Source organism: Chaetodon trifascialis, chromosome 14 (genome assembly GCF_039877785.1).
Source record: "Chaetodon trifascialis isolate fChaTrf1 chromosome 14, fChaTrf1.hap1, whole genome shotgun sequence".
NCBI classification, from domain to species: domain Eukaryota; kingdom Metazoa; phylum Chordata; class Actinopteri; order Chaetodontiformes; family Chaetodontidae; genus Chaetodon; species Chaetodon trifascialis.
This window is the reverse complement of record NC_092069.1, coordinates 26860937-26874888: the sequence shown is the minus strand read 5'-3', so window position 1 is coordinate 26874888 and position 13952 is coordinate 26860937. Positions and strand designations below refer to the sequence as shown.

The following is a 13952-nucleotide window of genomic DNA, read 5'->3' as shown; positions in this document are numbered from 1 at the left end:
CATCCCGTCGCTCAGCACACACATTTTCACACCTGGTGCTTTTTCCGGTGCACTGAGCATGGAGACAGAAGACGTCCTTCAGAGTCCTCACACTGGTGCTGCCTGTACAGTCCACACAGTGAATGATGCGTTCAGGCGCAGCGCTGTGTGTAGGTCAGCTGTGTTGTGGCAGCGCTCAGAGTCCAGAACACATCATGAGCTCAGAGCCTGAAGTATAAAAAGACGTTTAGGCTGCAGCCATGTGACAACATGAATCAGCATCAGTCTTTAAGACGTCCTCTCACACACACACACGCGCACACACACACGCCTTCCTTCCTCCTCCTCTGCTCCTCCTCCTCCTCCTCCTGCTCCTGTCGTTGTTTGTGTTTGACTTCAGATCTGATGTCCTGTCCGTCAGCTGAGCGCGTGGAGGCGCCGCCGGCCGCTCGGCTGACCGTCATTGAAATCATGCTCCAGGATTGTTGTTGTTCCTCAGTTTAATTTCTTTCTTTGTGGCTTTTTCACGCTTTGCATTTGCCAGAAATATTTTCTACTTAAGCTTTGATTATCATTTTCTGTGACTGTGTTTATAATTTCTCTCTCATCGCTCCACCTGGACCAAAGCCTCATGTAGGATTTTAAAACGAGAGCATCAGAGATGAGACGTGTCTGCGACTCGTATGATGTCAGTTAACAGGTAGAATCCGTCCTCCACAGGCAGCTCAGGCCTGTCAGACCGTGCTGAGGGCATGTTAGACAGCTCAGGCCTGTCAGACCGTGCTGAGGGCATGTTAGACAGAGCTCTTAGTACTTAGTAGTAAAAATCACAGATTTCTTTAAATGTGGTCAAACTTTATTAAAAACCAACAAATGAACAGTGAGATTTAAAGTTAAACCTTTAAAATGAAAGATAAAGGCTGCGTTCAGACTCCAGCACGTCCACCTCTGTCCTCTGCCGTCTGTGTCCAATGAGGCTGAAATGACAAAAACAACCCGTGCTGCTAAAGACTGAGACACGTCAAACGGACTTCCTTCCTGTTGTCAGGAGGCTCAGCTTAAAGATGCGCTCAGCTCATCACTTCCTGTCAGTGACGTCCGCTGAAGGCTTGTAACCTGGTTTATGTTCAGCAGTCGCAGATCCTTCATCTGATTGGCTCTCGTGCTCGCTGCCTTTTTCTAAAGTCCTGACCTCACCATCGTGTTATTGGCAGGGAGGGACACACCCACTGTCCAAAGTGTCCAGCCCAGAAATGTCCCAATAAGAAGACAGCGGTTCTCTGCACATAAACACGTCCCCGCACTCACCAGTGGGTCATCAGGGTCGATTGGTCTGTCTGCGTCCTGCCGAGGACCTAAACAAAACAAATGAACAGCTGATCGACCTGGAAACAACACGCTTGTGCTCGTTTACATGTTTGTTCTGATGATTTCAATGAGCCAGGAGGGTCAGCGTCGTGGTCTCGTGTCCACACAGTGTCCTGCAGGGGTCTGGTCCAGTGTGGAGCTGCTCTGACTGTAAGCTGCTTCTCTGCTGTCTGTCTGCCTCTCTCTGTCTCTGTCTCTCTCTCTCTGTCTCTCTCTGCCGGGTCTCTGACATCCATCCGTCCGTCTCCCTCCTATCTCTCTGTCCATCCAGGCTGGATTGATGTAACCTGGGATGCTGGCGGCTCTAACTCTTACCGTATGGGCGCTGAAGGGAAGTTTGACCTCAAGCTTGCTCCAGGGTACGACCCTGAGTCGGCTGCCACAGCGCCGTCACCCAAACCTGTCTCATCCACTGTTTCAGGCCCCGCCTCCTCCACGGTGGGACCGTCTGTGACCCCGGCGGCCAGCAGCGGCACCACCACCACCACCTCCTCTTCGTCCTCCTCCACCTCGTCCTCCTCGCAGCAGCAGTCGTGGAGCAGCCTGGTGAAAAATAACTGTCCCGACAAGGGCGGGGCCACGTCGCTGGGCGGGGCCAGCTCCTCCAGCAGGAAGGGCAGCAGCAGCTCCGTCTGTAGCGTCGCCTCTTCCTCCGACATCAGCCTGAGCTCCTCCGCGGGGCTGCCGGGCGCGGGGGGTCTGCGGCTGGAGAGGAGGGCCGAGGGGCTGCTGCTCGACCAGGGCTCCGGGGCGGGAGGAGTCACGGGGGGCGGGGTCAGCTCCGACGGACAGCAGCAGGAGCCCATTGTCGTGCTGTCCTCCGCGGCGGAGGGCGGGTCCGGCTCCGCGTCCAGCTCCGGCACACTCACCGCCGACACGCCCGCTCCCGGCGACGAAGCCAGGAACAAGGACTCGTCTGCGGGGACTGCCGACCCGGCAGCGGCCATCTCCATGGGGCTGGTGAGCGTGAGCTCCCCCGACGTCAGCTCCGTGTCGGAGTCGTCCAGCAAGGACACGCCTTCCCAGAGGCCCCTGTGCTCGGCCGCCAACGCGCGGCTGTCCGTCAGCTCCCTGCTGGCCGCCGGCGCTCCCATGAGCTCCAGCGCCAGCGTGCCCAACCTGTCGTCCCGGGAGGCCAGCCTCATGGAGTCCTTCGTCCGCCGCGCGCCCAACATGTCGCGCACCAACGCCACCAACAACATGAACCTGAGCCGCAGCAGCAGCGACAACAACACCAACACGCTGGGCAGGAACGTCATGAGCACGGCCAGTGAGTACTGCAGTATTACTCACTGATACTACACTGTAGCTGCCGGGGAGTATGAGTACTGCAGTCAGTTTTCAGTCCACGCTAAGTTCAGGGACAGTTGACGCAGTCTGGACTAACACGTCAGCACTAACGAAGCGTAACATCATTAAACAAGTTACCGCTCCAGACACAAACACCTGTACCTGTAACAGACACACCTGAGAGTGCAGGAACAGGTGTTCTGAACCTGTTCGTTCACTCACCTGCAAATCCAGATGAAACACTTTGACCTGTCGTCAAAAACCAGCCAGCAGACTGGACGAATAAGAGACGAAGACGTGACGATTTTAATGGAGACGAAAGTAAAGTTTGATTTTTAGTCCTTTTCATGATGTCACACATTCAAAGACCAGCACAGGTGACATGTAAAGCTCATGTAGAGGTCATTTAGAGGTCATTTAAAGGTCAGTAATATCACAGATGAACAGTAATTTAGAGGAACATGTTGGAGCAGCAGATAAAAGTCACCTTGAACGCTCCCTGGTCCTCAGACTTTGGTCACTCAGGACCCTTTTTAGGGGCCAGCAGATGAACCTGGACCAGGTTCCTGTCCTGGTTCCTGTCCTGGGGATGGGGGTGAAGGTCGTGAGTTCCTGTCTGAGGTCCTGGTGACGTGAGTGTCTGTTGATCTACATCAGCATGAGCGTCCTCCAGCCAATCAGCAGCCGCGTCCAGTCAGTCAGCTGACCGCAGCTTAACGAGCTTCACCTGCTGCTTCGTCTCTTTGGTTTCTGACCGACTAACCGCCCTCTGTTTGTTTGTTTGTTTGTGTGTGTGTGTGTGTGTGTGTGTCTGTTTGTTTGTGTGTTTGTTTGTTGTTTGCAGCTTCTCCTCTCATGGGCGCTCAGAGCTTTCCTAACCTCACCACCACTGGCACCACCTCCACCGTTACCATGTCAACCTCCATAGTAACCAGCAGCAATAACGTAGCCACGGCGACCACGGGTCTGTCGGTGGGCCAGTTGCTAAGCAACACCCTGACGACCAGCTTGACGTCCACATCCAGCGAGAGCGACACGGGACAGGAGGCGGAGTTCTCTCTGTATGGTCGGTGAACACACACGCACACACACACATGCACGCACACACACACTCACACACACTCTCACAGGCTGCACTAACTGGCTTCCTAACATTTGTCATCATGGAGCAGACTATCGAGGACAAACATCACACTTCTTGACACTTTAACACGTTATTCCTGCTTCAGGTGACTGCAGGTGTGACTGCAGGCGTGACTGCAGGCGTGACTGCAGGTGTGACATGACTCACACCTTAGTGTTGATGTGGTGAAAGTCAGCGTTAGAAATGAGAACAAACAGAATGATGAAGAGCAGCAAAGACACAGTGTAGAAATGTCCGTCCGTCCCTCTGTCTGTCCCTCTGTCTGTCTGTCAGTACTTCAGGTCTTTTGAAGTGTTTGGAGGACGTTTAGTTGCAGCTGAGTGTGAACAAGCCAAAAACACTGAAAATTATCCATAACCTTTTTGTCTGTCTCTTCTCCTGTCTCTTCTTCATCCTCCTGTAGACTTCCTGGACAGCTGTCGTGCCAACACGCTATTGGCTGAGCTGGACGACGAGGAGGACCTCCCGGAGCCCGACGACGACGACGACGAGAACGAAGATGACAATCAGGAGGACCAGGAGTACGAGGAGGTCCTGGTAATGGAGCTTTTTGTTTGTCACTTAATGCAGTAGCCTGAGCAGTGAGTAACAGGAAGTGATGTCAGAGGGCGTGATGAGCGTGTGGCTGCTGTCCTGCAGGAGGAGGAGGAGTACGAGACCAAAGGAGGTCGCAGGAGGACGTGGGACGACGACTTTGTCCTGAAGAGACAGTTTTCTGCGCTGGTCCCCGCCTTCGACCCCCGACCAGGAAGAACCAACGTCCAGCAGACCACCGACCTGGAGATCCCGCCGCCAGGTACGGCGCTGACCATCAGCACCTGTGGGCATCTGAAGCATTCAGGGTCATGTGACCAGCTTCAGCTCGCAGGTTGCGTGTGTGATGTCAGGTGACGTCGCTCAGGTTCTGTTCACACTCACTGACTGTCTGAGCTGAAGTTCACCTCCCTTTTCCTTCTGTCAGGAACTCCTCACTCGGAGGTTCAGGAGGAGGTGGAGTGTGCTCCTTCTCCTCACCTGTCCCTCACCCTGAAGGTAAGACAGCCTCCCGTCCTCGTCAGCTGTCTCTGCATTCAGTCTTTAGCAGTGAAAGTCCTGAAGGTGTGAGACGTCATTTTTCAGGTCACGTGTCTCTTGTCCGTCTCTCTGTGTGTGTCCAGGTGGCGGGGCTGGGGACGACCCGGGAGGTGGAGCTCCCCCTGTCAAACTACAAGTCCACCATCTTCTACTACGTCCAGCGGCTGCTGCAGCTGTCCTGCAACGGAGCCGTGAAGACGGACAAACTGCGACGCATCTGGGAGCCCACGTACACGTAAGAGGAGGTCCAGAGTCTGGATCAGGTCTGAACCGTCTTACACGGGACGAGGTTTTAACGCTCTGCTCTGTCCTGCAGGATCATGTACAGAGAGCTGAAGGACTCGGACAAAGAGAAGGAGAGCGGAAAGACGGTGAGTCTGTCTCTAAACTGTCTCCTGTCTTCTCTCTGACCTCACCTCCAGTCTTTAACTATCAGATCACACATCATCTCATCTCGCCTGCGGTGGACAAAGTCCACAGACAAGTAGTCGGCTTTTTATGTCCAGCGGTGCGATCTGGTGTCTGTGCTGCTCCGCCCACCAGCAGAAAGAGTATTTAAAGCATGAACATAGGTGAGGACGGAGGACGGAGGACATGGTGAGTCAGGACAGCCACAGGAAGCCGTGAGGACGGAGGTCATCATTGACTGTCCTTCAGTCTCAGCTGAAGACACAGAATAATAGACTGTCTGCTGACAGACTCTACAGTGAAGCAAACCCAGAGCCTGACCTCTGACCTTTGGTCCGTTTCCCTCCTCCAGGACTTGTGTGAACACAGCATCGGTGTCGGCGGTCGTTCCGGCGGTCTGAGCCCGAGCTCGGTTTCAGCCAATCAGAGCAGTGAGATCCTGGGCGTCGCCAGAGAGGCGGCGCAGGCGAAGGCGGGCTGCAGCCAGAACGCCTGCGGGGTGGAGGACGTCCTGCAGCTGCTGCGCATCCTCTACATCATCGGAGGAGACGGAGCCTCCAACGCACGCACGCTGCAGGAGGGTACGAACACACACACACACACACACACACACACACACGCACGCTGCAGGAGGGTACGAACACACACACACACACACACACACGCATGCTGCAGGAGGGTACGAACACACACACACACACACACACGCATGCTGCAGGAGGGTATGAACACACACACACACACACGCACGCTGCAGGAGGGTACGAACACACACACACACGCTGCAGGAGGGTACGAACACACACACACACACACACACACACACACGCTGCAGGAGGGTAAGAACACACACACACACACACACACACACACACACACACACACACACACTCTGCAGGAGGGTAAGAACATACACACACACACACACACACACATACACACACACTCTGCAGGAGGGTAAGAACACACACACATACACGCACGCACACACACTCTGCAGGAGAGTACGGACACACGTTTGTCTCAGAGGTTGGACTCAATCTCGCACAGACGTCTGAGTACTTCCTGTTCCTGTTTGTTGTTTCCTGTTTGTTGTTTGTTTCTCAGCTTTGTTTGTTTGTGCAGACTTTGACGAGCTGCAGTTCAACGCGTCTCCAGAGGAGTTCACCAGTAAGAAGATCACAACCAAGATCCTGCAGCAGATCGAGGTCAGTTCTTTTTCCTCTGCAGCTTCACGAGCACTTCCTGTCCATAGGATGAGCGCGAAGCTGACTTCAGATCAGCGATGGCGCCGTTGGTTGGGCTGCGTATCGGCGGGAGAAGCGGCGTGTTGACGAGTGTCTCTCTGTCCTCAGGAGCCTCTGGCTCTGGCCAGCGGAGCTCTGCCCGACTGGTGTGAACAGCTCACCTCCAAGTGTCCTTTCCTCATTCCCTTTGAGACGCGACAGCTCTACTTCACCTGCACGGCGTTTGGAGCGTCCAGGTGAGTCTGAACACACAGGAAGCTGAACAGACGTGTGAGGGGGATACGTGAAGAAACCAGACAAAAAAAACTAAACTAAAAATAAACCCAGAAGTTTGAGCTTTTTAATGTCCTGGAGACAAACGTGTCCAAAGGTGAATACATCCTGAAACGTGACCTCTGACCTCTGTCCACTGACATGTGACATGTGACCTCTGACCTCGGCATGTCTGCAGGGCGATCGTGTGGCTCCAGAACCGGCGGGAGGCGACCATGGAGCGCTCTCGGCCGTCCACCACGGTGCGGCGGGACGACCCCGGAGAGTTCAGGGTGGGTCGTCTCAAACACGAGCGAGTCAAAGTGCCCCGAGGAGAAGCCATGATGGAGTGGGCCGAGTCCGTCATGCAGCTCCACGCCGACAGGAAGTCCGTGCTGGAGGTGAGCGGCGCAGTGCTGAGTCAGCGCGACGCCTTCATTTCTACGACGTTTACAGAAGGTGTCACTGACCGCGTGTCTCTGTCCAGGTGGAGTTCCAGGGTGAGGAGGGAACCGGTCTCGGTCCGACTCTGGAGTTTTACGCTCTGGTGGCGGCAGAGTTCCAGAGGACGTCACTGGGGATCTGGCTTTGTGACGACGACTTCCCCGATGACGAGTCCCGACAGGTGAGACACAAAGACATGTTTCACCTGAAGTTCTCTGGAGGTCCAGTTTGGTTCACGTCTGTTGACACAGGTCTGCGCTGGTCTCTGGTTCACTGATGGTGGAACCAGTAAACCGATGTGTTCTCGTGACGTCCCGTCTGTCTTGAATCTGTGTCCTCTGATCCTGTCAAAGCTCTGTGGGACCCTGAGCCTCGTCCTGTCTGTGTTGCAGGTGGACCTGGGCGGCGGCCTGAAGCCTCCTGGTTTCTACGTGCAGCGCTCCTGCGGTCTGTTCCCGGCTCCGTTCCCGCAGGACAGCGAGGAGCTGGAGCGGATCACCAAGCTCTTCCACTTCCTCGGCATCTTCCTGGCCAAGTGCATCCAGGACAACCGGCTGGTGGACCTGCCCGTCTCCCAGCCCTTCTTCAAGCTGCTCTGCATGGGCGACATCAAGTCCAACATGAGCAAGCTGCTGTACCAGTCTCGCTGCCCGCCGCAGGGTCACGACCCTGAGCGGCTCCACCTGCAGCCCTTCCTGCTGCTGTCCGAGGTCCAGTCGGAGGCGTCCACCGAGGAGAGCCAGGAGACGTACTCTGTGGGCAGCTTCGATGAGGACTCCAAGTCCGAGTTCATCATGGACCCCCCGAAACCCAAACCGCCCGCCTGGTACCACGGCATCCTCACCTGGGACGATTTCCAGCTCGTCAACCCGCACAGGTGAGACGGGTCAGAGGTCACAGCGGCTCCTCTGAGCGTCGGTGAACTCACGCCTCCGTGTTCGTGGTGTCGCTGATCACCTTCTCTCCTCCTTTCTGCTCCTGCAGGGCGAGCTTCCTGAAGGAGGTCAAGGAGCTGGCGGTGAAGAGGAGGCAGATTCTGGCCAGTAAGAGTTTGTCTGAAGACGAGAAGAACACCAGACTGCAGGACCTGATGCTGAGGAACCCGCTGGGCTCCGGACCCCCCCTCAGCATCGAGGACCTCGGGTACCACACGAGACTTAACATTCAGATCTGATTATCTACCCGTTCAGCTGATCAGTAAACAAGCCTCTGTCTCTGTCTTTGTCTGTCTGTCCAGGTTGAACTTCCAGTTCTGTCCGTCCTCGAAGGTCCACGGGTTCTCAGCGGTGGACCTTAAACCAAATGGAGACGATGAGGTAAAGACACACCTGAGACCATCTTTGTGGCTGTAAATGTGAACGTTCAGACAAATCAATCAGAAAATATTAATAACAATTAACTGTTACAAATAATCTGTGTGTGTGTGTGTGTGTGTGTGTGTGTGTGTGTGTGTGTGTGTGTGTGTGTGTGTGTGTGTGTGTGTGTGTAGATGGTGACCATGGAGAATGCAGAGGAGTACGTGGAGTTGATGTTTGACTTGTGTATGCACACCGGCATCCAGAAGCAGATGGAAGCCTTCAGAGGTACGCACGCGCGCACACACACACACACACACACACACACACACACACACACACACACACACACACACACACACACACACACACACACACAGAGTCTCTGTCAGATGTTCATGTCGGGTGGAACAGAAGTTGAAGAACACGAGTTTGATCTGGAACGTTTCGGTAGCGCACCGTTTGTCTGTTAGCAGCTGTTAGCTTAGCATAGCTCACATAAAGGATTACAGTCAAACTGTGCCAACATCTGTCCTCCCTTGTTTCCTTCTCTCCTCTCTGGTTTCCTCCTCTCCTCTCTGGTTTCCTCCTTTCCTCCTCTCCTCTCCTCTCTGGTTTCCTCCTTTCCTCCTCTCCTCTCCTCTCCTCTCCTCTCCTCTCCTCTCCTCTCCTCTCCTCTCCTCTCCTCTCTTGTTTCCTCCTCTCTTGTTTCCTTCTCTCCTCTCCTCTCCTCTCCTCTCCTCTCCTCTCCTCTCCTCTCCTCTCCTCTCCTCTCTCGTGTCCTCCTCTCCTCTCCTCTCCTCTCCTCTCCTCTCTCGTGTCCTCCTCTCCTCTCCTCTCCTCTCCTCTCCTCCTCAGAGGGTTTTAATCGAGTGTTTCCGATGGAGAAGTTGAGCTCCTTCAGCCATAAGGAGGTTCAGATGATCCTGTGCGGGAACCAATCCCCTTCGTGGACGGCTGATGACATCATCAACTACACTGAACCAAAGCTGGGTTACACCAGAGACAGGTGCGTCCCTGCCGACAGGTGTTTCCTGTTCTTTCCCTTTGCCAGCGGCTTGTCGTGACCCTCTCTCTCCTTCAGCCCCGGCTTCCTGCGCTTCGTCAGAGTTTTGTGCGGGATGTCGTCCGACGAACGGAAAGCGTTCCTCCAGTTCACCACCGGCTGCTCCACGCTGCCTCCCGGCGGCCTCGCCAACCTGCACCCCCGCCTCACCATCGTCAGGAAGGTAAGCTCCCTCTCTGATTGGCTCGTCAGCCGACGGTGAAGCGGCGTAGATCTGAAGTTTGTGTGTTCGATGCCTTCAGGGCACGTAGGAATTTCCACCAAACAGCATGAAGGTCTGTTGATGTTCAGACTGACAGAACTTTGTCAATAAAGTTTAGACACAAAAAGAATTGAAGACGTCACCACGTTTGAACTCCATCAGACCTCCTTTAAAAAGTCTGTTTCTGCTGCCTGAGTTGAGTGAATCTGATTGGCCACTGCCTCCCCGCAGGTGGACGCCACAGACTCCAGTTACCCATCAGTCAACACGTGCGTTCACTACCTGAAGCTTCCTGAATATTCTTCTGAGGACATCATGAGAGAGCGTCTGTTAGCTGCCACCATGGAGAAAGGCTTCCACCTCAACTGACCGCCGCCGCCACACTGAGCATGTTCTTTGAGTCCGTCTCGCCGCCCGCCGCGTGATTGACAGATCAGCCAGCCAATCCATACCAGCCGACTGACTGACCGACCGCCTGCTGGAGGATGAGGAGGAGGACTAATGTTGCAGAATAAAGTTCAAGAAAAGCTCACATCCTTAACCTCCATCATCTCCTTCATCAGCTCCTTCATCATCATCATCCTCCTCCTCCTCCTCCTCCTCCTCCCCCACCTGAGCTGCTGTGTGCGTGTGTGTGTGTGTGGGACCTTCCTCCTCCTCCTCCTCCTGTCTGTCCTCAGTTTAGTGCCTGGTTTGACTCGTAGCTTCTGTTTCAGTTCCTCCTCAAACAATCATGCCCCCCCCCCCCCGCCCTTTTTGTTTTTATTTTGTTTTACTGCTTTTTGTTTCTGTGTGTGTGCGACAGTTTTCGGGTTGTTTCTGACTCAAAGGTCAGAGTGCATTTGGTGTTCTTTTACAATGAAGCTAGAGACAGAAACACTGGTGGTGTGCGAGCACATCTGAAGAGAACCTAAAGTAAAAGCTCTGCTCTCCTGTATTTTCTTTGTATATTATAAACATTTATTTAACTCAAGTTGCAGTTTGAGGTAAACAGATATTTTCAAATGTGTATGCTCCAAAAAATAATCATTAAAATGTTTGCAAAGTATGAAATACAGACGAGTCCTGTGGTCTGTGCAATGCTACATGCTAACAGTTTAGCTGCAGCTGAATGAGATCTGAGCGCAGAGACGGTGGACAGACGCTCAAACGTCTCTGCTTCAGTCACATCATGAGGCCCAGTGAAAATTCATGATAGTAAAAATATGCAAATGTGGCAAATCTGAAGGATTTCAGCTTTAATGAGGACACTTATATTACTTAGGACAAAAACATTAAAATCAGATGTTCATGAGCTTCAGCCCTGAAGAGCTGCTGTGCGTCCTTCAGACCACCAGGTGTCACTGCGCTGCCGAGTTAAAGCCCAAAGCTTCACGAAGCTTCATTCAGCCTCACTGACATGACTGAACGTCCCGTCAGAACACGATGAAGCAGGACAGGACAGGACTCGATGGGTTTTTGTCTTTTGGCGAAATGAGCCTTTAATCTGTCGGTGGTTTGGAGTCAAAGTTCAGATTTGACTGAAAATCAACCTGCTGAGTCAGACCTGGTTCTCCATCCACGTGACTACAGCGTGCTAATTAGCATGCTAATATGCTAATGAGAGTTCGTTGTCGGCAGCTTTACAGAGAATCTGAGTTCGATTCAGTTCATCAGTCGAGTCCTCGACTCCACCTGCTGATGACGGTCTGAAACGCTGTGACATCACTTCCTGTGGGATTCGTGTCTCAGCCATCAGCCATCTTGTCAAGGGCAGTGAGCGGCGCGAGGATGCGGCTCTTGTTTGTCTCCACAATGTGTCCGTTCTGGATCATCTCATCCAGGATGATGTGAACTCGGTCCAGGTTGAACATGATCTGAAGAAAGAGTCAGAGAAACAACCGAAAACTACAAACACACTTCTGACACACAGACAGGAAGTACAGGCGTGACGTCACGCCAACAGACAGCAGCTCAGGCTGCGGTCACATGGAAGGATACGTCCAGTTCACTCTGTGGGGACAGACAGACACAGACTCAGTTATCAGACTGGAAACTGACAGCAAACACAAGCGTTCTGTTGTCTGACGTGACTCTAATCCCTTGAACTCACCACTCGGCTGAAGTATTTATCCAGAACCTCCACGAAGTTGTGAACCAGCTCGTAGACGGACAGCTCGTTCTGTGGAGACCGCACAGGTCCAACGTCACCCTCAGCTGAACGCTCAAGGTTTATTATCAAGTATTAAACGTTTTCCTTCAACAGGTGCATCGAGAGGCGAGCAGGTGTGTTTCTCACCTCACTGTCTGTGACTCCGACCACGATGTACAGAGCGGCGTACTGACGGTAGATCAGTCTGAAGTCTTTGTACTCCACAAAGGAGCACTGCAAGAGACAGACAGACAGAGACAGACGGGCGGTCAGAGAGACAGAGACAGACAGAGACAGACAGGTGGACAGAGAGACAGAGACAGACAGAGACAGACAGGCAGTCAGAGAGACAGAGACAGACAGGTGGACAGAGAGACAGAGAGAGACAGAGACAGACAGGCGGTCAGAGAGACAGAGACAGACTAAGACAGACGGGCGGTCAGAGAGACAGAGACAGACAAAGACAGACGGGCGGTCAGAGAGACAGAGACAGACAGGCGGTCAGAGAGACAGACAGGTGGACAGAGAGACAGAGAGAGACAGAGACAGACAGAGACAGACAGGCGGTCAGAGAGACAGAGACAGACTAAGACAGACAGGAGGTCAGAGAGACAGAGACAGACAGGTGGACAGAGAGACAGAGACAGACAGGCGGTCAGAGAGACAGAGACAGACAAAGACAGACGGGCGGTCAGAGACACAGAGAGACAGAGACAGACGGGCGGTCAGAGAGACAGAGACAGACAGGCGGTCAGTGAGACAGACAGACAGGTGGACAGACGGTCAGTGAGACGGTCAGTGAGACAGACAGACGGACAGACGATCAGTGAGACAGACAGACAGACAGACAGACAGACAGACAGACAGACAGACAGGTGGACAGATGGTCAGCAAGACAGATGGACAGACAGGTGGACAGACGATCAGTGAGACAGACAGACAGACAGACAGACAGACAGACAGGTGGACAGATGGTCAGTGAGACAGACAGACAGACAGGTGGACAGACGGTCAGTGAGACAGACGGACAGGTGGACAGACGGTCAGTGAGACAGACGGACAGACAGGTGGACAGACGGTCAGTGAGACAGACGGACAGGTGGACAGACGGTCAGTGAGACAAACGGACACCTGGTCCTTCTTGCGGCTCAGGCAGCAGCGGACCACGTCGGCCTCCAGCAGCGTCCTCCTGCTCAGCTCCACAGGTTGGTAGTACCTGGACAGTCTGGTCTGTCCCTGCCGGTTCACCATCAGCACAAACTTTATCATCGTCGGGTCAGACTCACAGCTCAGGTAGGACACTGTCACACCTGCTGAAGCTGAGAGGATTCTTCAGTCAGTCCGACAACAGAGACATCAGCCCCAGCTCCTGATCATCGATCGATCGATGACCCCCCCCCCCCCCCCCCCCCCCCCCATCACTGATAGTTTTATGTCCCACTTCAGAATAATGGATATGACATTATTGGGTTATAACCACTGATGAGATGTTAGTAAGATATTTCAACACACTCCTGTGAAACAGCCGTTTAGAATGGCTGAAGCTGTGTTTACGGCTTCCGTTACCGACACACCGGAATATCCGAGGGGTTCTTGAAGCAGGCGTCCTCATATATCGTACGTTTAAAGTAAAACCCGTTCACACTTATTACATACATCATACGGCGTCTTTATGGCCAGTGTTTAGTGTCACGTATCGGTTCATATCGTGAATACTCTCTTCCACTTACCGACAGCTGTTAGCTTGTAGCCGAAGTGTAGCTAAATGAGTCCCATTACACAGGCTAACAACAACAACAAGCTAACTGCTGTTAGCTTGTTCTGCATATGCGTTTGGAAACAACGAGACTTCGCGGTCACTCAGAGACTCGCGCTGAAAATTTTAGGTTATCTTAAAGTGACTTCTTTATTAAACAAACAAGGAGTTTCAGTTACTAACGCTATGAAGCTAACTGGACCAGTAGACGTCATCAACGCATGCGCAGTAAAGCCCAGAGGTGTGTTCAGAGGACGATGGTAAAGAAGAGATTCAGGTCTCTGCCCCCGTTTCAG

General features: G+C 53.3%; 2 protein-coding genes across 3 annotated transcripts in view; one reads left to right on the top strand and one right to left on the bottom strand.

The window, feature by feature from the left end:
* The window catches only part of hectd1 (HECT domain containing 1), a 25595-nt gene extending 14773 nt beyond the window's left edge, over positions 1–10822 (top strand). Inside the window, exons 26-44 of the mRNA XM_070978830.1 lie at positions 1619–2617; positions 3482–3703; positions 4185–4318; positions 4421–4577; positions 4743–4813; positions 4939–5090; positions 5172–5226; positions 5616–5844; positions 6389–6471; positions 6619–6746; positions 6962–7163; positions 7250–7387; positions 7599–8083; positions 8191–8349; positions 8444–8522; positions 8696–8789; positions 9360–9510; positions 9586–9730; positions 10001–10822. Of these exons, the coding sequence (XP_070834931.1) occupies positions 1619–2617; positions 3482–3703; positions 4185–4318; positions 4421–4577; positions 4743–4813; positions 4939–5090; positions 5172–5226; positions 5616–5844; positions 6389–6471; positions 6619–6746; positions 6962–7163; positions 7250–7387; positions 7599–8083; positions 8191–8349; positions 8444–8522; positions 8696–8789; positions 9360–9510; positions 9586–9730; positions 10001–10138 (3821 nt within the window). The 3' untranslated portion in view covers positions 10139–10822. The remainder of the gene's footprint in view (positions 1–1618; positions 2618–3481; positions 3704–4184; positions 4319–4420; positions 4578–4742; positions 4814–4938; positions 5091–5171; positions 5227–5615; positions 5845–6388; positions 6472–6618; positions 6747–6961; positions 7164–7249; positions 7388–7598; positions 8084–8190; positions 8350–8443; positions 8523–8695; positions 8790–9359; positions 9511–9585; positions 9731–10000) is intronic.
* On the bottom strand, positions 10718–13952 carry ap4s1 (adaptor related protein complex 4 subunit sigma 1). Of its 2 annotated transcripts, none has more exons than XM_070978838.1 (5): positions 13840–13952; positions 13032–13219; positions 12048–12134; positions 11862–11930; positions 10718–11625 (listed from the first exon to the last, which is right to left on the bottom strand). In XM_070978838.1, the coding sequence occupies exons 2-5, from the start codon at positions 13167–13169 to the stop codon at positions 11497–11499; spliced, it is 423 nt and encodes a 140-aa protein (XP_070834939.1). In that variant the 5' UTR covers positions 13170–13219; positions 13840–13952; the 3' UTR covers positions 10718–11496. The 2 variants fall into 2 exon arrangements, with proteins under 2 accessions (XP_070834939.1, XP_070834940.1); XM_070978839.1 differs by having other exon boundaries at positions 13631–13881.

Excerpts from the sequence above, each read along its gene's own strand:
- ap4s1 (XM_070978838.1), bottom strand. The coding sequence starts at position 13,169 with ATGATAAAGTTTGTGCTGATGGTGAACCGGCAGGGACAGACCAGACTG. Across the intron at positions 12,135-13,031 it reads TGAGCCGCAAGAAGGACCAG|TGCTCCTTTGTGGAGTACAA; the intron begins GTGTCCGTTTGT and ends TGTCTCTTGCAG. Across the intron at positions 11,931-12,047 it reads TCGGAGTCACAGACAGTGAG|AACGAGCTGTCCGTCTACGA; the intron begins GTGAGAAACACA and ends CGGTCTCCACAG.